Source organism: Petaurus breviceps, unplaced genomic scaffold (assembly GCF_028583685.1).
Source record: "Petaurus breviceps papuanus isolate PSGF00001 unplaced genomic scaffold, PetGlider_PUasm1.0 38, whole genome shotgun sequence".
NCBI lineage: Eukaryota > Metazoa > Chordata > Mammalia > Diprotodontia > Petauridae > Petaurus > Petaurus breviceps.
The window spans coordinates 104871596-104898219 of record NW_027186304.1 but is presented as its reverse complement, the minus strand read 5'-3'; the positions used below and the strand labels follow the sequence as shown (position 1 = coordinate 104898219).

General features: G+C 38.7%; 1 protein-coding gene across 1 annotated transcript in view; it reads left to right on the top strand.

The window, feature by feature from the left end:
• The window catches only part of TNFRSF11A (TNF receptor superfamily member 11a), a 125712-nt gene that overhangs the window by 42102 nt on the left and 56986 nt on the right, over window positions 1-26624 (top strand). Inside the window, exons 2-3 of the mRNA XM_069100246.1 lie at window positions 21537-21618; window positions 23251-23376. Of these exons, the coding sequence (XP_068956347.1) occupies window positions 21537-21618; window positions 23251-23376 (208 nt within the window). The remainder of the gene's footprint in view (window positions 1-21536; window positions 21619-23250; window positions 23377-26624) is intronic.

Here is a 26624-nt window from a genome sequence, read left to right as displayed (position 1 = left end):
CCTAAAATATGAGTCCTATCTACCACGGCATCTGCCACAAGTAGTCATTGTTGAAATCCCCTCTTCTAAAGACCTCTAGAAACATGGAATTCATTCAGCCTGAGGCATCCGTTCTATTATTCTATTTTTGGACAGCTCTGATTGTTGGAATGTTTTTACTTGGGTTGAGCCAAATTCTGCCTCCCTGTAATTTCCACCTATTAGTTCCAAATTCTGTTCTCTGGGGCCAAGTAAAACAGATCTAATTCTCCTTTCACACGATAATCCTTCCAATATCTAAAGATTCCAATCATGTTCCCCTCTAAGTGCTCTATTCTCTTCTTTTTTCCAGTGATTCTCTTGTGTCCTGATTCTGAGTCCCCTCACCTTCCTAATCTCATCTTGTGTACTCACTTAAATTTGTCAATTTCTCTTCTGAAATGTAGTGTCAAGAGAGGAACAAGATATTCCTTATGCTTTGGGTGAAATAGGAGTAAAATTATCTAGTGATGATAGAAAAAAGCATGACTAGATTTAGGCTCCTGAGGAGAGAGCCCATGCTTGGAACTGTCCTTGGGAAGGTGCTAGGCAGCTAGGTGCTGATGTTAGAAAGAAAGGCAAAGGACAGTTCCTGCTTTCAAGAAGTTCACAGTCACAGGGGTGGGGATCCTATCGCCTCAAGGGCACATGTGACCCTCTAAGTCCTCAAGTGTGGCATTGCTAAACCTAAATGTGTGCCTCCGACTCCCATGTCAAAAGGCCACACTTGAGGACCTAGAGGGCCACATGTGGCCTCGAGGCTACAGGTTCCCCACCACTGGAAGGGAAAGGACAACATGTAAACAGCTATGCATAAACAGTGTATATCGAGGTAATGGTAAGCTGGAGATGTTGGAGTGTGTCGATAGAGAGCTAAATAGAATGACTTTAGGGAAGTCACATAAGGTTTTAACTGTTACTGGAGAGCACCCACTTATAATGAATGTAGCCAGAGCTGTTTGAAGGCATTCTTTAGAAATGTTCAACAACAATAAATGAGAGAAATTGGATGGTGGGTGTTACCCAGGCTTGAATATTAGCAAGGTGGGAATGGTGAAAGGTGATAGGGAAAAGGAATTCTCTTGTGGGAATGGGCAGTATTATGTAGTGAAAAGAGTAAGGCCTCAGGGTCCAAAAAAATGAATTCACCTCTCAGCTCTGATAATAACTGAATGACTCTGGGTCTCAGTTTTTCTCATTTATAAAATAGGAATGATAATACCTGTCTTAAGGAGTTATTGTGGTGGTGGTCAGGGAAGCACCTTATAAACATTAAGGTAATGCGCAAATCTGAGTAATTATCATTTTATTATTTCCTCTGGTCACCCAAATTGCACAGCAGTCAGCTTGCCTGAACCTGCCTGGGAGAGTCTCCTGGTTTTCAGGGCAGTCATTCCATCAGGCTCCAATCTACATTGCCACAATAGTTGCCCTCCCCCCACCCAAGCTTTATTTCCCTCCCCTCTTCTTCTAGCCACATGTGATGCTCTGAGACAACTTGACTGAACTTCAATAGACATTGATGACCTTCCTGAATTCATTCCTCAGTGATTCTACCCCATCATTCCTTCCTCATTCCAGTGATTCTGAACTCTTGGCTGCCATCATCCAAACCCCATTCTTGTTCTCTCTTTAATCATTCCCATATTCTCACCCCACTAATCCAACCCCACCAGCCTCCCACTTTAAAGTTGCCAACCCCTACCACTGTGCTCTCTGGAATGTCTACTCCATAGACAACAAGCTAGCTTTGGTTTTAAACATTTTTCTTATTTGCTTCTTCCATCTTCCTACACTCTGAAACCTGGCTCCCTTCTGATGACACAACTACCTGGTCAGTCCTTTATAGCACTGGTACACTTTCACTCGTACCCTGACACTGGCCAAGGTGTAAGAGTTGGAATGTGCCTTCCTCCCCATTGCCTCTTCCAGGTCTGCAGTCCAGACTTGTGAGTTACTTAGACACATGGCTTTCCCTACTTAAGTGGCTTATTGCAAGCTTTCTATGAGTTTTTGCCCATAGTCATTCTGTGCATTGATGGGAGAGGAAGACCCAGATTTATGGTAGAACTTTATATTATAATTATTCTTGCTTTTGCCTTCTTGTTTAGTATATGACTTATGATTAAGAGTCAATGGTATCGGGGCGGCCAGGTGGCTCAGTGAGTAAGAGCACCGGCCCCAGAGTTGGGGTGACCTGGGATCAAATCTGGGCTCTGATACTTAGCACCACACCCAGAAATAACTGGCCGTGTAACCTTGAGCAAGTTACTTAACCCCAATTGCTTAAAAAAAAAAAGTCAATGGTATCATCTTGGGTGATCTGTTCAAATAGGAAACCCCACCAGGGAGGGCTCAGGAACCTTAGTAATGATTTATCAATCAATCAGAAATTAATCAATGTTTTTTTTTCTTCCTCATTGGAATGCAAACTCTTTGAGGGTAGGGACTGTCTTTTGTCTTTTTTTTGTATGTCCAGCACTTAGCACAGTGCCTGGCATATAGTGCTTAATAAACATTTATTGATTGATTATTATCATCACCCTGTCTTCCTTTGATATTCATTCAGTTCCTATTTATCACTTAATCTAGATTCTGGTGGCTATTGTTTACTCTCAGTGAGTTCAGTGCCTGACTCATAGTTTTTCCTCACCAACTTCTGCCCTCATACTAGAAGACTTCTACATAAATATCGATGCACCTTCAAATATCCTAACCTCGCAGTTCTTCAACTCACTCATTTTCCATGACTTGACCCTCCACCCTAGTGCAACTACACATAGAAAATGGACATACCCTTGATTTTTCCATCATCTGCAAATGTACCACTCCCATGTTTGTGAACTCCAAAATTCCTTTCTAACATTAGTTTAAGTATAGACAAGCTGGTAGGTGACTGAAAGGAGGTGGATATGAAGATGTGGAAGAGTTATAGACCCAGTGTGCTGTGTGTATCATTGTGTTTCCTGAAGCTGCTAAGATAATAGCAGAAGTTGGGGTAGGAAAGAAGACCAAGGGACTCAAGTCCAAGGGAATCAAGTGGGATGCTATCCTTGAATTCAAGACAGGAAACAAGTAAAGAGAGAAGATGATCTAGGTTCCCTTGCTGTTTTCTCTCATTTTCAGTATAGAAATTCTATTCTGTCAATAGATCTATATGCTGGAAGTACCTTTTGTTTTGCTTTGTTTTGTTTTTGTTTGTTTTTTTAAAGCAATCGGGGTTAAGTAACTTGCTCAAGGTTACATGGCCAGTTATTTCTGGGTGTGGTGCTGAGTATCTGAGCCCAGATTTGATCCCCAGGTAATCCCGACACTGGAGCTGGTGCTCTTACTCGCTGAGCCACCTGGCCGCCCCTTGGAAGTATCTTTTTATTTGTGGTATGGTGGGAGTTTCCCAGCCTGGGTTCCTTGAGAGCCCAAAGACAGTCTTACCAACCATCATGTCTTTGAGATAAAGGGTAAAAATGTAGGTCGCCAGACAAAAAGGAGAAAAAATTAGTTGCAACTTCAACTTTAGGGTAAAATTGTGTTTTTAAATATTTTTAGATAGAGTACATAGCCAATCAGTGGCATTTTGTAGCAGAAGAGGAAATGAGGAATTATGCAAGCCTGAGGGTCAGAAGGCTAGTTAAAGGTCGGGAAGGTCAGGAATCCATGGCATTTCTCTGACGTTTGTCTTATCCAAGTTCTTAATATGGTGAAGGCCCCATTTAAAATACAGTCATCCTTGTTCATCCCTTTGTAGCCAATAGGGAGGGAAATAAAGTATAAACCCCATAATTTTGTTTCCTTAGTCTCAGAGGTTAATTTATCTGGGGAGAACACATTTCCCCTAATCTTCTGGCATTAAGGTTCATCCACTTCCTGTACCGTGTAATAAATGTACAATAGTAAAATTGCTTAAAAGATGAATTTCCATTAAGATCTATTTTTCTCTTCTACAAAAATCAGAGGTGAATCTTTATGAAAAAATTTCCCTATGGACTCAGGTTGAAAACTTTTGGCAAAGAAAGAACTGTGGTTGTTGTAGCCTCATGTCATGCCAAATGTTAGTGCATACCTGTGAGCATTATGCTTTGGGGTTAGAACCTCCCTAGAAATGTACTTTTTCCCAATAACATTTTAAAGTTCTCTCTTATGTTTCCACGTGTCTTCACGCTATAGGAATTCCTCCTGTGCCTGTGGATCCCTGGCTCCATCTATATTGTTAGCTCCTTAAAATTTTCTTGATTCCTTTTATCAACTTAATTCAATCAGTCAGACATCAATAAGCATATGTTATTATCTATTTTTATTATCATTTTGATGTATCAGTTCATGATATCTAATAGATACGGAATCACAGAACTTCAGAGCTGGATAGAGACCTCAGAGACCATGTAGTTTGAACTTAAACCTGGACAAGATTTTCCCCCTCCATTCCCCTCACATATAAATCTTATCTATAAGAAGTTAACTAGCTTTGGCTTTCCCCGGAAGGAGGGGAACCCACTTCCTCTGGTGCTATCAGGAGATTTATGAAGAGCTCCCTGTGTTGGCTTCTTCATTCCTGTCTTCCTTACATTGGTGCAAAACACACAACAGCTCTTCAGGGCTCAATATCATTACCCTCTCTCTCTATCACTTCTCTCCATCAAAACAGGAAGGGAGAATCTGATATCAATCAATCGATTTTATACTTGTTAATTGGCTATTTCACTTTAACAAAACTCATTTTGTTAAATGTGTTACCCCCAAGTCAGACCTTACATTTTAAATATTAAATGTTTTCCCCAGCTCTGAGTTGAACGGTTTTGTCACTTCTTAAGGGAAGTTCTGATGTGCTCAGTTGATAATGTTCTCTCCCTCCTGAAATTATCTCCCAAGGAGAGTGAAATTTCCTAGTGGGATGTACTATTTTGTTTTTGATTTTGTGCCTTGCCTACAGTACATGCTTAGTAAATGCCCAGCAACATGGAGGGGAGGGCACTAAAGTCACAGTTGGTCTGCTCTTTTGACCCGGAAAGTTCTTAGATTTAGACCTGGAAGGGACCATAGAAAATCATGACTGCAGTCACTTCATTTTCCACAGGAGGAAACTGAGACTCAAAAAAAGGCTAAGTGACTTGTCCAGTGTCACACAGACAGTAAGTAGCAGAGCTTGGAACCAAACTCAGATCCTTTGACTCTAAATCTCATGCTCTCCACTGTCACTATGTTTCCTCTGAATCAAGTAAACTCAGTTTAATCCTCTTAGAATGATTTCCTGAAGCAGCTTGGGAGTGTTAGAAGGGATGGTTCATGGTGTCCCTTTTCCCTTCCCAATTCTTGGTGTAGATAAACTTGGCTGATTGAAGCTACTGAAAGCCTGGTTCTTCTTAGTAGAATCAGTTCCAGTTGTAGCAATATATTTTAAGTGGATTTACCTCAAACTCAACAAGCCTGTTAAATGAGGTGTTATTTTCATCTTTAGTAAGTTCTATTTAAACCTAAACCAGAACCACACCTTTCAGTTTTACCATAGGATTTAGAAATTTGATACCATCCTCACCTGAATAACTTGTAACACAATTATCATCATTAATGCTATTTTATAAAATCTTTGGAAACTCCCTTGTTTGTTCCTCTAGATTACCTTTCTTTTTCTGATTTGACAGAAGGGAACAAGTCTCTTTGTCCTTTGTTATGTGTCTGGAGGTGTTTTCCAGTGAGTAAGACAAGTCATTTTAGCACCCATAATAACTTGTAACTTTTATTACCATTGGATTAACAATGTAGTGCCAAAAGCAGATTTTGTTCTGCCTGATAAGAAAGCATAGAATGGTTCTTCTATGGTAATTGTGTAGGATTTTACATCTCCAAAGCTCAGCTTCCATAATTCTATGGACTTTTGTCCTCCCAACGTGACCACTCCCTCAGATAGTGCAGATCACAGCCCATGCCTTCTTCTCTAGTATATGTGATTCTTGTCCACATCCTCTCTAGAAAATCTGCCAAATTCCTTGGAGGCCTTTTTTTTTTTCTGCGACTTTTAACATTTCATAGCACCAAAATTTCAAAGACTTAAAGATAGAAAAGATCTCTGAAGCCATCTTTTCCAGCTCCCCTTTTACAGGTGATAGACATGATAGAATCATAAATTGAAATCTGGAAGGGACCTCAGTGGCTATCAAGTCCAGCCAGCCCTCTCATTTTCCAAATAAAGATACCGAGGTATAGAAAGGCTCAATTGCCAACAGCAACACAGCTAGTAAGTATCTGAGGCAGGATTGAAGGTCAAGTTTTCCTGCTTTCAAGTTCATTGGTCTCTCTGCTGTGCCACCTAGCTCCCTTTGGTCTCTGTAGGAGATTTTTTTAATAAACAGAAAAGCTGATGGTTTAGATAGGGATGTTTTTATATCTTGCTGCTTTGCTGAAGTTATTTCAATTAATTGCTTAGTTAAAACTCTAAGGTTTGCTAATTAGACAATTACATCATTTGCAAAAAAAAAAAAAGTGATGCTTGTTTCCTTGATTGTTATTCCCTCAATTTCTTTTTCTTGTATTATTTGCTAAAGTTTCCAGTACTATGTTGTACAATAGTGGGGATGATGAACATCATTGACAACCCTCGTCTTATGGGAAAGGCCTTTAACATCCATCCTCCATTACATAAATGCTGCATCTTCATTTGAGATAGATACTATTTGTCCTATTGATTGGGGTACCTAGGTGGTGCAGTGGATAGAGCCCTGGGTCTAAAGTTAAATAGACTTATCTTTGCGAGTTCAAATCCAGCCTCAGACACTTATGTAACCCAGTGCAAACCCTGTTTGCCTCAGTTTCTTCCTCTGTTAAATGATTTGGAGAAGGAAATGGTGCTAACCTCTCTATTATCTTTGCTAAGAAAACCCCAAGTGGTGTCACAATGAGTCAGACACGACTGAAATGACCAAACAACAAAATGTATCATTTAGCCTTATTTTACAGGACGTCATCCACGACAGTGCTAGCCACCTTTGAGTGTGAGCCTGAGCCCGTTTCCTTTTCTTAGAACTTGCCAGATATGTATAGTCAGAGGATCACTGAAGAAACTTTATCTCTCAGGGTGATCTATCTCACACAATCTTAACTTCTGTGTAAAACACAACCTTGTTGGAAGAGAGATTCCCTTAGGGTTGCATTTTGTTGTACCAAGTCAAATACTTTGTAAAAGATAAACATGGACCTGTGCCTCCCAGTCATGTGTGTGAAGATGTGATCTGCTGTAGAACATCTATGAAAGACTCTGTAAATGTAGAGACCCTTCTTGTAAAGATCTTAAAGGGATGAGAAAGCCAGCAAAGGAATGAGAAGTTGCGCTTCTTGGTTACCACCAGATGGTAATACCATCTGTGATCTTTTCCACTCTTCTGGAAACTTCTTAGGCAATGAGATACTGCAGTAGATAGAATATTGGGCCTAGATCGGAAAGATTTTAGTTCAAATCTCCCCTCAGACTTTTACTAGCTGTCTCACTCTGGGCAAGTCACTTAACCTCTGCTTGCCTCAATTTCTTCAATTGTAAAATGGGAATAATAACAATGCCTACCTCCCAGGGCTGTTGTGAGGATCCAGTGAGATAAAATCTGTAAAGCACTTAAAATGCTTAGCTCCTAGCTGGTGCTTAATAAATGTTTGTTCCCTTCCCTTTCCCACTTTGCTGTATCTTGAAAATGGATTCCTCAGTGCTTTCAAAATGATTCTTTCTTCCATGTGTACTTGTTCAGATCTATTCGTTATTCTTAGTTCATCTTCATATATCCTTTATCTTGATACTTGGTAATTTCATTGCTTTTGACTTCTCTGTCAGATTCTGTGAATCTGCATTTCCAATCCATTCTCTGTCTATCCCTGTGTGTGTGTGTGTGTGTGTCTGTCTGTCTGTCTCTGTCTCCCTCTCTCAGGGTTAAGTGACTTGCCTGAGGTCACACAATTTAGTAAGTCTCCAAGGTCGGATTTGAACTAGGGTCCTCCCGGCTCCAGGGCTGGTGATCTATCCACTGCGCCATCTAGCTACCACTAATCCATTCTCTCCTTTGTTTTTTGGGTGAGGGTTGCCACTGCGGATTCAAGTTTTTCTATTGTGCTGGTTATTTCTTCTGTGCAGGCCATAAATTCTGCTTTCACAGTCTTGTTTACCTTTTAGATCATTCAGAAATATCCTTCCCCTTTGATGGTGGTTTCCTCTAGGGGCTGGACCTCAAAGCTTTCTCAGACTTCTCCCATTCTGGGTAGTCCACAGTTTCCTCGGTGTCAGTTCTCTGCCTTAAATGACTTCTGGGGGCATAGAACTGGCCAGGATGGATACCAGTCCCCTTTGCCTCAGACGTGGTGTTACTGTGCCCCAGCTCCCTCTGATGCTCAGTTCTTTGACTTAGTGCTGTTATAGCACAGAGCTTTGCCATGCTAAAGTACTAGCCAGTGAAACCTTTCACCTTTTGGTTTTCTATGGTGCAAAGTCAAGGTGGCAGCAGATGCAGGAGGGAGTACAGCTAAATGTGATTGCAAGTCTGCCTTGGCTTGTGTAGCCCTTCCAGAGCATCTTAGAGAGGAGTGACTGACTGAGTGATCCAAGTTACAGCTTAGGGATGAGCCATTAAAATTCTATGTTGTGCATTCATTGGGTTCTTACCTTGTTAGGGTTCTTGTTATCTTCTACTGTGGAGATAACTAAAATTTGGTTTTTTAAAATCTTGTAAATAATTTTTATTTTGGAGAGGTTTTAAGAGGTTATAGGGATCAGACAAAGTGTCTGGTTCTTCATCTTGTCATATTACCCACAAATCTTGTTGACTTCATTGTAAAAGTGTTTTTGTTTGTTTTTTTTAAGGGGGGGAAGGCAAGGAAGTTGAGGTTAAGTGACTTGCCCAAGGTCACACTTCTATTAAGTGTCAAGTGTCTGAGACTGGATTTGAACTCAGATCCTCCTGACTCCAGGGCTGGTGCTCTATTCACCATACCACCTTATTGCCCCTGTAAAAGTGTTTTTAAGGAGGACAACAATAACTATGTTCAAAAATACTACTTTTGAATAAGAAATGAAAAAAATAAAAGGTTAAAAGATTACTGGCAAGGCTCATATCCATACCATATAGCATGAATATTTAAGAAAAGAGTCAGGAGGTGATAAACATGGCAAGCACTGAATAACATCATGGAAAATAAAACTGACTATATATCCTAATAAGCAAAAAATGACAGATAAGTGACATAGCAGGTATTTATGAATCACTTAAACCATTGACTAATGGGAGCAAAGATCAAAATCAGCACACAGAAGAAAAGATAAAGATGATATGAGAAACTGCATACCGTTGTAAAAGCTACAACCCAATCTACTTAAATAAGATATTCAATTTGGAGCAAAAAATGCAGAAAAAGATAAAAAACATTGGCTAATAGAGGCATCATGCCATTATGGAAAGAATGCTGGATTTTGAGTCAAAGGATTTAGGTTCAAATCCCAACTCATCACCTAACTACCTGTGTGGCCTTGGGAAAGTCTCTCAACCTCTCTGGACCTCAGTTTCACCAACTGCAAAATAATAGAATTGGACTAGACGACCATTGTTTCATTCCAGTTCTAAATCTATGATCATGTAGCTATTCCCCATGCCATTCCCACTTCTTTTCTGAAGTTTAGTTGATGCCAGACAATTACCCCAAGGAAGCCAGGAGAGTCTAGAAGCTACTGGAACCAGCCTAATACTTCATTTGCAAACCATTATGGAAGCAAATAGTGAGAGTGATTGTGAGCAGCATTATCTCTGCTTTCCATAATTTTTCATAATTGGTTCCAAATGAATGTTTAGTTAGAACTTAAACCCAAAATTGAAGGATAGAACTCTCATTGATTTTATCTTCAGTACTTCCATGGATCTCTGATCTGATCACTATGGATATTCTTTCTGTTGGTACTATTGCAACCCATCTATGCTTTTTCATTCTTTCTGGTTCTTGTCCATGTTGTCCTGTAGTGTCAATGCAATATCCACAGCTCCCATGGTCTGATCGTGACTATAAATATTCTTGCATGGTACTTAATTGCAAATATAACAAACTCTCCATATATAAGACAAAAGCAAAACATTTATTCAGACACCAGAAAACCAAATCCCAACACCAGGAAATTGAATCCATCATAGCAACATAGAAGTTAATGCACCACAATGTAGCAGAGAGCCACACTATCCTTTAGCCTCCCCACAAACCAATGTAAGACCAGTAATTACTCATGAGCCTGACTCCTTGCCTGAGCGTCCTCTCTCTCTCCCAGTCTAACTAGCTCTGACTCCCAGCTTCCTGCAGGCTCTACTCTACCCTTCAGCAAACTCCTCCCACCCACAGGCTCCATGTGATTATTACATTCAGCCTATTAGGGGGCAGAATTTATTTTCAAAGCAGGGAAGGTCTTCAAATTCTCCTAGGCTTATAAAGGGGAGGGGAAGATCTTCAAATTCCCATTACCATTACAGTACCTCAATTTAATAGAGGTCTTTAAAAAATACTTTTCTTCTTCAGGTCTTTTAAAAATACTTTTCAAAGATACCAATGGAGTGTTTGTACTGTCCATCTCTTACCTTGCACTTGCACCACATGAGCAGTCCACCTTCCTTTCTGATCATACATTTCCTAAGTGATATCTCTTAACACATCTTGAGTAGAGGTCATCATCAGAAATATGTAACAATTTACTTGTAGCAACAGAAAGAATGACAACATCTTTCCATTGCCTTTTGGGACACCTGCCACTTTAATTCCTTGGAGGTTATGATGTTCTATGATTTACAATCTGAGAGGATTATTAGAAAAACATTTGTGCATTGCTTTAACAATTTTAGGGTACTACCCAACACAAAGAACCATCATTTCAACACACATGTCTATTTCTCACTGTCAGTAAAAAGCCTTTAACACATGTGGCCATATTCATTCTGGAATAATCTAAGCTAGCCATGAAAATGAACACTGGCTCACATATCCAGGAACAAATGTAAAGAAGGGAAGACCAAAGGAAACTCAGGAACTTGGTAAGCTCCATTTCTTTTTTCTATTTGAGATTTCCAGGAAATCTCCATTTTATTATAATTCACATCTATGTAGCACTTAAAGGTCTGTGAATTATTTTTCTTACAATATCCCTGTCATCTGGATAGTATAAGTATTGAAATACCCATTTAACAGAAGAAGAAACTGTGACTCTAAAACATTAAATGACTTCTTCATATTCAGTTTGTCTGAAATAGAATTTGGACTCAGGACATTTGCTTCTCAGTGCAGCCAATGCACTACATTGTCTTCAGTAAGAAACTCAGAATGTGATTTCTGTGAGCATCAGGTTGTTGTAAGGAAAGTACTTTATAAATCTTAAATCACACTAGGAAGGGCATAATGGGAGGTGTTAGTGAATATGAATCAATGCAAATTTCATGGGCCAAATATCTTTAACCTGGTGATGTTTAAAAACTATAATAAAGGGACAGCTAGGTGGCACAGTGGATAGAGGGTTGGCCCTGGAGTCGAGGACCTGAGTTCAAATCCAGCCCCAGACACTTACTATCTGTATGACCCTAAGCAAATCATTTAACCTTGATTGCCTTTAAAAAAGAGAGGGAAATTATAATAGTACCTGTCATAATGTGGCAGAGAAGCAGAGTAAGCCCTGGAAGGACATGGGTTCAAGTCCTGTCTCTGACCTTTACTGACAGGGTGACTCTGGGAAAGTCACTTAATTTCCAACTCTCTAGGACAAAGTATTTCAGGGAAAATAGTGACCTGCACTAAGAGATGGAGTGTCCTCATATGGAAGTGCCCTTTGCCAGTGAGATCACAAGTCCAGTCCCTGTTTCTACAGAATGGGTAACAATTACAATGATTCATACTTAATTAAATTATGTGTAATCAAATTCTAAAACAAATTCAACTCTTAAATACAAAAAGAACCTGTCTGTGTAATTAAAAAGACTTTGTATTCAAGACCTTCCACAATTTGCCACCAGTCCAGTTTTATATCTTACTGTTCCAGTAGGCTAAGCTATACACCAGCTCACAAAAAGCAGGACCACTTTTAAGTTTAATCTCAACCAACCCCATGGAGGAGGACTGCAGCATTAAAAGCTCCATTTTTCAAGGAGAAAACTAAGTGAAACTGATTGTATTTTCACTTTCTTCTGCAGCTCCCATTGATAGGTTAAGGGGATACAAACATATATTTGCATAAATGACATTCCAGGTTTCCTCTTGAAAGGTAGTGTGATGTAGTAGACTGGATTAATAATATTCATTTCATCAAAGTAACAATTTCCTCAGGGTAGGTAGGGAATTCAGAGGGTAGCTAAGAAGCACAGTAGAGTGCCAGCCCTGAAGTCAGAAAGACTGGAGTTCAAATCCACCCTCAGACACTTATCATCTGTGTAACCCCAGGCAAGTCACTTAACCCTATTTGCTTCAGTTTCCTCATCTATAAAATGATCTGGAGAAGTAAATGGCAAACCACTCCAGTATCTTTACCACAGTCAGACAGGACAGAAAAACAGCTGAACTACAAGGAAATTCAGAGGGCATTGATAAACTGTTTTGAAATGTGCCCCAGCCCTGAGTCCATGGAGGCAATCTTTTCTTTATCCCACTTCCTTCTTTAGAAGTTTAGAAGCTGCACAATATCCCCAGGCTTGCCTTTTTCTTTCTCTTGTGGCCCTGTCCAGCCTTGCTTTCCTATTTCCCCAGAAGTTTCCATGCCTTCAGCAGCCTAGAAACCTTTAGGTTTCATGGAGACACTTCCTTCCTTCAGTAGTTATAATCCAGGTGAACTTGCCTCCCAATTCCTGGCACTTGCCCCACTTCGGGGAGAGGAAGAAAGTCTGTCTGATGGCCCTCTCTGAAAGTAGATGTGTAATCTGTGGGCCAAATCACTATTTACCTATGTGCAGCTTTGGAGATAAATGCTCCCAACTTCCCAATATCTAGCACATAATCAGTATAAATAAGGGCTTAATAAATGTTTGTTGAATTGAATTGATGGTAGACATCCTGTCATCTGTCCTATATCCTACCGTGTGCTTGAAATATCTGCATTTTCTCTGGGTTTGAACAGGGAGATATTTTGGGAAAGGTTAACACAGTAACTTCCTATAGGAGCACATCTACAAGGATTATTTCACCCTATTAATGCCTCTCCAGTGCTATTTGTAACTTCAATGAGAGCACAACCCTGAGGGAAAAAAAAGACTAAATACTCATCAGGAGGAAAGTGGGGGAATGGAACATCCAGAAATCAGAAGGGAGAGGGAAACCTTGGAGAGCTTTGGAGGGCACTGGGTACCTGGTGGAGTGGGGTGGTCTATGTTAGAAAATGGTAGGAGGGGAACTGAAAGTATATTATTTACAGATTTTGTCTAGAGTTCTCCTGGATACTAAAAATTGGTCCAGATTAACAATGCTTCTTCTAGCCCACTGTCGATGTTTCACCATCAGAAACTGATATGATTAATCAGTGGAAATGCTATTTTTAAAAAAAGCTTTACCATCAGCTTTGTCACTGCACCCTGAGGATCATGGGATCTCTTCATCTAACTTGCAGCTGAAATCTTCCATGTGTGTGTTGCCTCTCCTATTAGAATGTGAGCTCCTTGGGAACAGACTGCCCTTTTTTTTTATCTGTGTGTCCCTACCACTTAGCACAATGCTTTGCATATAGTAAGCACTTAATAAATGTTTTATTTATTCATTCAGTATTTCATAAAATTCACAGGGAATCATGCATTTCTTAACTTTATATATAACCCTATAAAATAAGGTTTTTCCTTTTGAAGAATTTGAATCACCATTCTACAGGAAACCATAAAATGAGTAACTTGAGTAAAGGAAGAAGTATAGTTTTTTTTTTTAAGTAAATCGCTTTTTTTGGGGGGGAGGGGCAATTGGGGTTAAGTAACTTGCCCAAGGTCACATGGCCAGTAAGTGTTAAGTGTCTGAGGTTGGATTTGAATTCAGGTCCCCCTGACCCCAGGGCCGGTGCTCTATTCACTGTACCACCTAGCCACCCTTTGTTTTCATTTTTACGATATCAGCACGGTAGAAATATGGTTTGTTCCACTTTATGTTGGAGAATTGACCAATAGCAAAATTGCTGCTGCTGTTGCTTTGAAGGTCTTCTTCAGATCTATCCATTTGCCAAGGTTGCCATACTTTTCCCAGTACATATGATCTCTGTGAGAAACACCTGGTCTTCCACATGGAGGTGCCATTGAAATATCAGTAGTAACAATCTATCTCTAGGTAGCTATTAAAGAGACTAGGGTATCTAATTATTTTTAAGGCAATAGTTTTCCGTTTTTATCCATATATGTCAGGCTGCTGGGGTGAGCCTGTAAACATATTGGATAAGTCCTGACATAGCCTGGGGAGTTCATGCTCAACATATTTGAATCAGGTGATGTTTTTTAAGCCTTGTGATTTGATGTCACTAAGATGCAATCAGAATTTTTTTAACAGAATTTTTCAGAAACTTTGGGGTCAGTTCTTTTACCAAATTTCACTAGAAAGTACCTTAGTGTGTATGTAGCATAAGACAGTATGTTCTTATCTTATAAAGACTCTTCTAAATTTCTTATGAGTTAGAGGTAGCTGATAACTTTTAACATCTGAAATATTGCTATTAGTTTACTTTTTTTGAGAGGATATCACCATTACAATAATTTTCAAATATCTGTAGGCTCAGAGTAACCTCATTAGTCAAACAAAATTTGTATTGGCCCTGTCATTTATCATTCCTTTCCCATTACTGTTTTTCCTTCTATTATTTCCAAACACCCCTCCACAAAATTAGACTGAGAAAATATGGCAGTCTATACACAGGAGGAAAATAGGGAAAAGAGGCAAAGGCCTTGAATATGTGAGTCAATGTACATTTTCACAAATGTGGAAAAGGCATAATGTGAATATTTGCACATAGATCTACATGCAATACATTAAATAACAGCCTCTGGTAAATATTTTTTTTTAAAGCAATTGGGGTTGAGTAACTTGCTCAAGGTTACATGGCCAGTTATTATTTCTGGGTGTGGTGCTGAGTATCTGAGCCCGCATTTGATCCAGGTCATCCCAACACTGGAGCCGGTGCTCTTACTCACTGAGCCACCTGGCCGCCCCTAAGCAATTGGGGTTAAGTAACTTGCTCAAGGTTACACAGCCAGGTGTTTCTGGGTGGGTGCTAAGTGTCTGAGCCCGGGATTCGATCTCCAGGTCTTCTCAACACTGGAGCCGGTGCTCTTACTTGCTGTGCTACCTGGCCGCCCCTCCTCTGGTAAATATTACCAGTGTTTGTTTAACTAGATTAAAAGTACAAATATATCCTTTCTCATGAAAATATTGAAAGTAGTATATTGGGATCTTCCTGTATCCTCAGTGTCTAATGTATTAGTAGACACTTACATGTGTATGGATTGATTAATTAATTGATCAAGGCCAAATCATGGTAATATGATCCTGGAGGAACATATAGGAGTCTGGGGGAAGGGGATAATCATTGTAGAGGAAGCACTGTCTTGATTGTTTACAGGCTACTCTGAATCCTTTATGTGTTTTCTGTATTTTCTGTGGGGTGAAATTGAGGTTGTCCTGTACACCAGTGGCGTCAAACTCAAACCAGGGCCACTGTTTCGTGCATAAGGATCCCTGGAGGTCTCATATTGACTTAAAAAACCACATATTAACATTACCTATGTTATATTGTATTTTTATTTATTTTGTTAAATATTTCCCAATTATATTTTAATCTGATTCTTGCTTTATTTTGGGCCCACTGTCTGACACCTCTGCTACACTGAACCTGAAGTCAGGAAGATCTGAGTTCAAATCTGCAGAAACTTACTATGTGACCCTGGGCAAGTCATTTAACTACTATTTTGCCTTGGTTCCTCATCTGTAAAATGAGGGCACACTGGAGAAGCAAATGGCATACCACTCTCATATGTTTGCCAAGAAAACCCCATGAACAAGCCCATAGAGCCATGAAGAGTCAGACACAATTGAATGATTCAACAGTAACAACAGCAATGTGCAAAAAACTGTGCTAAGTTCTAGAGAAACAAAGTCAAAGACAGTAGTGACTATGTGGAGCAACTAGTAGCCCAGCTTGGAAGGTAGAGTTTGTGGAGGGGAGTCCAATATATCCAATACTGTGTGTTTCTATATATCTCTATATATCTATGGACATATATAAATATATATTCTAGTAAGTAGATCATAGGTATATATAATCCAAAATATTATTATTATTGATTTTATTATTTTAATTTTTTTGCTATGAATGTGACAAACCTCCATGAATATAAATATTTCCACATACAAAAAAAAAATGGCACTGAATCTCTTGAGTACAGCTAATAATATCTCTCAAGTTATTTTTCTTTATTTCTGTAAGGACTGTTGTATAATTATATTCCTGTAATTCCTATGTGGGCTTTGATAAATGGACTCCCAGATATATTATGCATTCTCTAATTATTTGAATGGACTTTCTTCATCTTTTTCTAACACAGAGAAAGGCTAATGATTTTTGTGAGCCTTTTTTATATCTTATATCTTTACTGAAGTTTCTATCAATGAATTTTTAGTTAAATCTTTAGAATTCTCTAAGTAAACTGTTATTTGCAGAAAGTCATAATTTTGTTTTTTCTTTATATGTATATTTATTCCCTAAACTTCTTTTTTCTTGTTTTATTGCTGTAGCTAGTATTTCTAGAACTATATTCAATAAGAGAGGCAGGTGACAATGTATATCTTTGCTTTACCCTTGATCTTATTGAAAAGGCCTCTAGCATTTCTCTATCATAGATGATGCTAGCTCTTAATTTTAGATACTTAGATAGAAATTTATCATAGTAAGGAAAATCTATTCTTATGCTTTTTGAACATAAATTGGTATCATATTTTTTGTAATTATTGATGTAAAGTCATATGATTTTGTTAGTATTATGGCCTATTATGTTTATAGTTTTCATTATATTTAAATTACTCTACATTCCTGGTATAAATCCCACTAGACAGAGTAAATAATCGTTTTTTTTTATATGTTGCTATAGTCTCTTTATTAATACTTCATTCAACATTTTAGTATCATTATTAATTAGACATTAGTCTTTTTTTCTTTTAAATTTATTTATTTTTAGTTTACAACATTCATTTCCACAAGTTTTTGAGTTCCAAATTTTCTCCCCCTCCCCCCCAACATGGCATGTAATTAGATATAAGCTCTACATATGCCTTTACATTAAACATATTTTCACAATAATCAAATTGTAAAGAAGAATTATAATCAATGGAATGAACCATGAGCAATAAGAAACAAAACAGAAAAAAAGAAAGAGCAAATAGTTTGCTTCAATCTGCATTCAGACTCCGTAATTCTTTCTCTGGATATGGATAGCCATTTCCATCATGAGTCTTTTGGAGTTGTCTTAGAACCTTGCATTGCTGAGAAAAGCCAATACATATAGTCTTTGTACCATAGAAGACATTTCATATAATGCTTTTATCTATTTTTGCAAAGAATTGTTCTTTGAACATTTGATAAAATTTACCTACAAATAACATAGTGCTAGGGTTCAGTTTTTTCCCCTTTGGGATTTCCTTTATGTTTTGTTCGGGGTTTTTTTTTCTTCTGAGATTAAGATTCTGAAATTCTCTATTTCTTCTTATGTTAACTTGAGTTCTTTATATGTGAATAAATATTCATCTATTTTATTTAAAGCATCAATATTGTTGACATATAATTGAGGAAAAGAGTTACTACTAATCTCCTTTACTTCCTTTTTATCAGTTTTGCATTATCCTTGCTCATTTTTTATTTTGGCAATTTGATTGTCCCCTCTTTTTGGAGGACCACATTATCTGATAGCCTGTCTGTATTTTTTTTTTTTTTAGTTTTTAAGAGAAAAGGCACATAGTTTTAGTTACAAATTTGGTATTTTAAAATTCTTACTCTTTTTATTTTTAGAATTTCTATTTTGGGATTTACTGGGATTTAATTTTTTTTTTTTTGCTTTTCTGTATTTTTTTAGTTTCATGATCACTTTATTAATATGTCATTTTTCTCATTTTTGTTGATTAGTATTGATATATTTGTCTCATGGTTGTCATTTTCTTTAATGAAATTTAATTTTTTGTTTATGATTTGTTCTTTGACCCACATATACTTTTGGATAATATTATTAACTCTCCATTTAAGTTTAAATACTTTCTTAAAATGCTATTGAATAGTTAGAATTTTTATTACATGATGAATGTAAAGGATGAATTTAGTATTTCTGAGTTTTTGCTTATTTATGGTCATTATGTTTATTTTTCTGTAAAAGTGAAAAAAATATCTATATTTGAGAAATATGCATACTTCTTATATTCCCCTTTAGCAATCACCAGAGATTTATCATTTTTAAATTTTCTATAATTCTATTCAGGTCCTTAACTTCTTCATTATTATTATTTTTTTTAAGCAATCGGGGTTAAGTAACTTGCTCAAGGTTACACAGCCAGTTATTTCTGGGTGTGGTGCTGAGTATCTGAGCCCAGATTTGATCTCCAGGTCATCCTGACACTGGAGCTGGTGCTCTTACTCGCTGAGCCACCTGGCCACCCCTAAACAATTGGGGTTAAGTAACTTGCTCAAGGTTACACGGCCAGTTATTCCTGGGTGTGGTGCTGAGTATCTGAGCCCGGATTTGATCCCCAGGTCATCCCAACCCTGGAGCCAGTGATCTTACTCGCTGAGCCACCTGGCCACCCCTAAACAATTGGGGTTAAGTAACTTGCTCAAGGTTACACGGCCAGTTATTCCTGGGTGTGGTGCTGAGTATCTGAGCCCGGATTTGATCTCCAGGTCATCCCGACCCTGGAGCCGGTGCTCTTACTCGCTGAGCCGCCTGGCCACCCCTTCTTTATTATTTTCTAAGTCTGAATAAGGTACCTTGAGGTTTTCAGATGTTATGGTTTTGCATCCTCTTGCTCCCTGTAATTAGTTTTTCCTTTAAGCATTTCTATGCAATGCCATTAGATGTACATAACCTAAGAATATTTTTTCATTTTCTAAGATGCCTTTAAAGTATAATGTAAATTTTTACTGCTCATCTCCTTTTATCATATCTGGTTTCAGTGTTGCCTTTTCTGAGATCATGATTACGACCTTTGCTTCTTAAAATTCTCCTGAGGCCTAATACATTCTCCTCTTACTCCTCGTTTTAACTCTGTGAGTATTTATGTTCCAAGTGTGTTTCTTTTCCATAATATACTGCTGGGTTCTGCTTTCTCCCCCCTTCTACTCCTCTCTTCTGTTGTATGAGTGAGTTCAACTCATTCACATTCAGTTATGATTGTTAATTGTTTTTCCTCCTTATTATACTCCCATACTTTTTGCCCTCTGTCCTCCTATTTACAGAGAAGAAGGCGGTAAACGATAGGGGATGAGATCAATACTAATAATCTATAACGTAAATACTGTGACCCTACTCCTCTTTTTGTGGCCTAGCTCAATTCCTGTTCATTTGCTTTCTTTCTTTTCTTTTAATGATGATCCACCCTCTGAGACTGAAATTTGTTTTGCTTGTGACTAATCCTCCCCATCTTCCACTTTCCTTTATCACGGTCACTGTCAGTTTAACTGTTGAATTTAATGTATTTTGATGCCAAACTCTTTGTCTTTGTGCATGTGTGTGCATGTGTGCATGTGTGTGTGTTTGCATGTATGTGGGAGAGGGGTGGGGTATGTGTGGATGTGGGTGTGGAAGTGTGTATTCAACCCTCTGATGGTTCACTGTCCTTGGTCCAATCTGTCTCCTTTTCCTTTCACAATCTCCAATCAGAATATGAATCCATCAACCCTTGTGGCCTTGGCAGGCCCCAATCAGATGTCAAGAGTATGTGCTATTCTCAGTTGTTGAATCTGTCCTGTGTTGTGCTTTGGCATCAACAAATCTGCCAAACCTTTTCTCCCTGAACAGTGAGTGTCTTTGATCCCTGATCCCACTCCAACAGGCCTTGACCCAACTCTTTCTGACTTCCAGTCTCATTGATGGGATTTTATACTAGCTTCAGGCCACCTTGGAGCATCCCCAATCTGAGATCCCATAGGCTCCAGACCCCATTTCCCTGAACCCACTCTGGCTTCTGCCTTTCCTGGCACAGTCCTTCTTTGGGTACCAGCAGGCTCTGGCTACCTTCTTGTAGAACCCAAGACTAGATGGAAAAGTTCAGTGCTATTTGTCTTTGGTCTTTTTAATCCTTAGTCTATCTGGTACTGTAACACCAAGCATGAGCATCTTCCAAGGTTCTGATCACAAGCATGGTAAAGTCCATTTATTCAGTAACAAATTAAGGCAAAACATTCAAAGAAAATCAAAGTACAGCATTCACCATGTGTAATTCAATCATTTAGTAAGACCTCAATTCAGTCACAAAGTACAAAGGTCAAAAGTTTTCCACCTCTGGATCACAACTGAATTACAATATCATCAGTCACTACCAAGCACATTCTCAAAGGGCAGTGGACAGCACAAAGGCCATTCACCCCTAGGTCACAACCGGGTTACAATGTCATCACAGCATTCAATACCCAAGGAGAGGTCTTTTCTTCATCTTGACCCAAGGCAAGTTCTCAGCAGTTTCTGTTCCTGGGAAGACAAAACTTAACAAAAACACCATAACATTCAAGCACACTGCCAGCAATCTCTTCAATTCACTTTCTGTCTGTGAAATCAATCTAGGCCCAACAAGGTCTGAGGACTCTATCAACAAGTGAATCTTACAAAGTAACATCAAAACAGGCAAAATACCAGCACCACAGTCGTGCCTTCTCAGTTCTCAGCAGCTCTGGGTGGCAGTTCTCAGAAGTCCTGGGCAGCTCTAGCTGGCCCTCAGAAGTCTTGGACAGCTCTGACTGGCAGTTTTCTCTCTCATCAACCCTGGCCCCCGGCAGTTCTCTCTTTCTGCCTCCATGATGCTGCTCCCAAAAGTTCTTCTGGACTCTCTCAGCTTGGGCCTCTCGCTATACACGATACCAGCTCCTCTTTGTTCAGCCCTCTCTCCGCACATCAACAAGTCCATCCCACTTGTGGAATTCACAAGCTCTGGGTCTTAATTAACACAACCTGAAAACCAAGCCAATACAAGGAGATATTTAAATTCCATTACTATTACAGGTACCCTATTAGAGCTTTGCTGAAGTTTTCACATTGCCATCTTAACAGCAAGTCTTGTGGATTATTTTTAAATGTTTAAGTTGACATAGAGGGTTATGGCAGTTAAATTTAATAAATTCTTAGGGAGAAAATGGTCAATCCTGGAAATTAATACATCAATTGTAATGATGTCACTCAACAGAAAGCAGAATTTGAGTCATTTCATATATTCCATTTTGTTTTTTTGAGTTGTTAAGAATATAACCAAAAGATAACGTTTTAGATTTCAAGCTGAAATAAACTGCTGTATAATTTTTATCTAATGTCAATTCCTGTTTATCATTTTAGTTAACTCTCAAAATCACTCCTCTGTGCAGCAGTGAGAAGCATTATGAACACGAGGGACGGTGCTGCACCAAATGTGATCCAGGTATATTATTTATTCCTCCTCTCACTTTCCCCAAGCAAAATTGCTTTTATCTAAGGAATCATTACATTATTTCTGTGCTATTCTAAAATCTCCCTTTTCTTGGGTAAACAATACTACCATTAAGTTGCAATATCTGTAATTGTCCCCTTTAATAAACCACAGAAAGGCAAAATTAAAAAAAATTATTTATAGCTCCCCAACTATCTCGAAAAAAGCAAAAGCAATTTTTAAAATTCCTGTATTTAATCCTTGCTGGAACCCAATTAACAAAGTCTCTCGTGGAGGGAAGAAGGTTTATAACCCTTCTTGTTTTCCCCTTAATAACCTCACAATTCAAATGATCAAAGTGTCTATCAAACAGATAGATATAGAACTGCTACTAGATGCTGCTATCACCTTGATATTTTCCTCCTTGGATATATTCACACCAGAATTGTCAACCACTTGGAATACTTCTCAGGATGCTATACCTTCATTCTATATCACTACTGAGAGCTATAAGCTGTATCAGTTACTACTTGTCATATCGTGTTGTTAGAAACGTGACTGAATTTTCATTCTGTGTATGCATTCCTAGATCTATGTCTGCTTCTCTCCTCCCTGCCATTCATTTGCACTGTCCAAATGTTCCATGCTCAGCCACTGCAAAGTGCATTTCATCTCCTAAAGACTAAATGAGACAACCTGTTATGGTGGACTGAGTAAAATACTCACTGGATAAAACCCAATAAGACTTGCACTAACATCCTTCCCCTGACACATGCCGGCTCTGTGACATGGCCATAATTTCTCATCATCTTAGTGTCTGAACCAACTCTAGAAGTCTAGAAGATAGAAGAAGAGTGTGTGATCTGCACTGATGGAATGAGTTTTCATACTGGAAGTTCCTTCCACTAATAACACAGTTTTGGACCATATCCCCCACCCCCCAAAAAGATTAAATAAAAATTAATAAAATATGTAGTATTCCACAAGATTTTTGAAATGCCTACTACAGGAGAGAGAGGTGATGTTCCACCTCAAATTCAAGTGAAATTGTCCTTGAGGTTTAAGTGTGACAGGTGATTCCACCTCATAACATTGTCTTTTAGGCATTTCACTAACAAAACCCTCTTTGATGGTCATCTAAAATTTTACCAGATTTTGCTGTGTAGCAGATAGTTTTACTACAGGATGCTAGTACAAAAGATTTTCTTCTTAAACTGAATAATGGCTGAACCTGATAATGGCTGAGATTACATTCAGGATGCTGGTGATTGCTAAAGGGGACATATTTCTCAACTGTATATATGTTCTCACTTTTATAGAAAAAATAACCATAGTACTATGGCATTAAAACCACCAAAACAAATAAAAATTCAGAAATATTAATCATCCTTTGCTAACCACCATATAACAAAAGTCATAATTATTGAATAGCTGTTCAGTGATACCCAAATGCATCTTCATCCATTACAGTCTAGGTGACATGGTCACTAGTTACAGTCTCTTGTCAAGTATTTCTTAGTTCTCCGATCAAGTTGTTCCAACTAATTGGTATCCTTTGTCAGGCTAGAAGAAACACCTTTCCTGGGATGCATCTTGGGGTTTTGTTGATAATCTCATGGGTTTTAGATTTATTTTCTTTTTAAGGAAAGTATATGTCTGAGAAATGCACTGCTACCTCTGAAAGCATATGTTTACCATGTGGCCCAGATGAATACTTACATACCTGGAATGAAGAAGATAAGTGTTTGCTGCATAAAGTTTGTGACAGCGGTAAGTCGATCTGCACATCCTCTAAAGTGCAGCATTCAGCTTTTGCCCCCCAAATTATATTTTCAGGACATATTTTATTCTTAGAATCTATCAAAATAACTTTCACATTTTTTGTAGATGTGTTGCTATTTTTTTTTTTTTTAGCATTAATGAATTGTGACTGTGGGTGACCAGAGATCTCATTTGGAGTCACCATCAGAAAACTATATTGTATTTGTTTCTTGTGATGGGAAAATTTCGTCCTGGAAATTTAACTTGGGTTTACTGACGTTGATTCTGAAAAGGGATTTATGTCTCCATATATCTCCCAGTTTCTTTTAAAGAGTTAGAAACTGCTAAAAACTAAAACATCAAAAACTGTGTGATTATCTCAATGGATGCAGAAAAACCTTTGACAAAGTACAACACTCATTTATGCTAAAATCTCCACAAAATAAAGGCCTAGAGTGCTTTTATTTAATATCAAAAGAGCATCTCTCTGAAGAGTTAGAGAGAGCTTATAGATTTTGACTGAGAAAATATGAATATGGAAACTTCACCTCATGTCAAAGCACCTGACTTAAAATGGTTTTTTTATTCCTCACTGTCTAGTAATGACCCTGACTCATTGCCATCTTCTGGAAAATAAAGATTCATTCAGTTCATCAACAAAATTAATTGAAACCAATCATAATCATAGCTAGCATTTGTATAGTGCTTTATAATTTGCAAGCTTACAAATACCAAGATACTTTACCACTAATTTACTTCAACAAACGTTTGATGAAAGTTCCTAAGAGACAGGGAATGCTTCATTTTGTCTTTGTATCCTAAGCCTTTACCAAAGTACTTGGCACATTAGCATTTAATAAATGCTGCAGAGTGCCTTGGGGTGAAATATAAATTTTATATGACGGCCCCTGCTCTCATAGAATTACAGTCTAGCATGGTATAGAGAAAAGCAAAACAAAATTCTATGTAAGGTGCTGCAAGATCAAGAAAATTAACAGAGGGGCTCATGGCAAGGTTCAGGGAGAAGGTGGTACAAGTCTTTGGTTTTGAAAGGTACATAGGAATTCAGCAGGCAAAAGTTGGTGGAAGGGAGAGCATTATAAATATTAGGTACAGAGTGAGCAAAGGAGAAAAGGTGGGAAATAACACAGCATATTTGAGGGACAGAAAGCACTACAGTTGGGGAGAAAGGTAGGGTGGTGCCAAATTGTAGAGGGCCTTGAATGTCAGGGGAAAGAGTTTGAACTGTATTTAGTAGAAAATGAAACCCCTGAAGATTTGGAGCAGAGAGTATCTATATATATAAGGAAATCTATTTTGACAACAGTAAGAGGATTGACTGGAAAGTAGAGATGGGAAGACCTGTTAGTATGCTATTGCAATAAATCAGGCAGGTGATAATCAGGACTTGAACTAGGGTGATAGTGCTGAAAATAGTTTTCCATTTCCAGAGATGAGAAGGTATAGGTGTGAGCAGAGTTGGAATTAGCAGTGTTTGATGAAAGAGTCACAGATAATACCAATGTGTTAAGCATGATAGTGCAACAGATCAAGATAATGGAGTCAGAAGGATAAGGAAGGAAGGAAGCAGGCATTTATTGCTTACTCTGTGACAGACACTGTCTGAAGCTCTTTACAAATATTATTTCATTTGATACCCACAACAACCATGAGAGGTAGATGCTATTATGGCCCCCATTTTACAGATGAGGAACCTGAGAGAAACAAAGGTTAAAGGACCTGCCCTATGTCACTCTGCTAGTAAGTGTCTGAGGCTGGATTTGAACTCAGGTCTTCCTGACTCTAGGTCCAACACTTTATTGACTGTTTCGCCTTTGCAGCATCTCTCAAATACATCCCCTTCTCTCCTCTGACACTGCCTCTACCCTGGTGCAAGTCCTCATCTCATCAAGCTTAGACTATTGCAATAGCTGCTGATGGGTCCGCCTGCCTTAGGTCTGTCCCCACTCCAATCCATCCTCCATTCAGCCACTACAGTGTTTCCTAAAAAACAGGTTCAGTCATGTGACCTACACACACTCAATAAACTCTAGTGATTTCCTATTTCCTCCAGGAACAAATACAAAATGTTCTGTTTGGCATCTGAATTCCTTCATAACCGAGCCCTCTCCTACCTTTCCAGTCTTCTTACTCCTTACTACCCCACATGCATCCTTCCATCCAGTGACATTGACCTCTAGGCTGTTACCTGAACAAGACACTCCATCTCTCAGCTCCCAGGCATTTTCTCTGACTGTTCTCTATGCCTGGAACACTCTGCCTCCTCCACTCTGATTGCTGACCTCCCTGGCTTCCTTTAGGTCCCAACCAAATTCCTACTTTCTACAGGAAGCCATCCCTAACCCCTCTTAATTCCAGTGTTTTCCCTCTTTTAATTATTTCCTATTAATCCTGTTTTGTCTATAATTGTTTATATATCGTCTCTCCCATTAGATTGCAAGCTCCCTGAAGAGAAGAATTAGCTTGTACCTCTTTTTGTATCTCCAGAATTTAGCAAAGTTCCTGGCACATAGTAGGTGTCTAATGTTTATCGAATGAATGAATGCCAAAGTCACATAGGTAATAGATAACAGAGGGGGCAGTGATACCCTGTTTCTCTGACTCCAAAGCCAGAATTCTTTCCACTGCATCAGACTAGATGGCCTATGAGGTCCAGATTCTGTGTGTATGTGTGTCAGCCAGTGGTGGACACTGTCAGATATCCTATACATCTGTAAGAGTATTGACAGACGGAGCAGGATGACAGGTCCTTGGGGCCAGAGGGCACCATCATGTGCTGGCTGTCAAAACACTGAGCCAGAGGGATGCATGGAACCATGCAAACCAGGGACTTCTACACTAATAGTCTGGGGAATCATCCATCTCCCTACCCATTCATGTGAATCAGTGTTGCCCCCCCAAAATCTACCCACTTAGGTATAATTTCTGAAAGAGTTATCTTATATCTGTTTCTGGGAAGAGCAGAGAAACTGAAGTCTATGTCTTAGCTTGTTGGTATAGTAGATAGAATGCTAGGCCTGGAATCAGGAAGACTTGAGTGTAAATCCAGTTTCAGATGTATTAGCTCTGTTACCCTGGATAAATCATTTAACCCCTGCCTGCCTCAGTTTCCTCAGCTGTAAAATGGAGATGATAATAGCATTCACCTCCCAGAATTGCTATAAGTATCAAATGAGATAATAGTTGCAAAACACTAAGCACAGTGCCTGCAAATTTATAGGCACTTAATAAATACT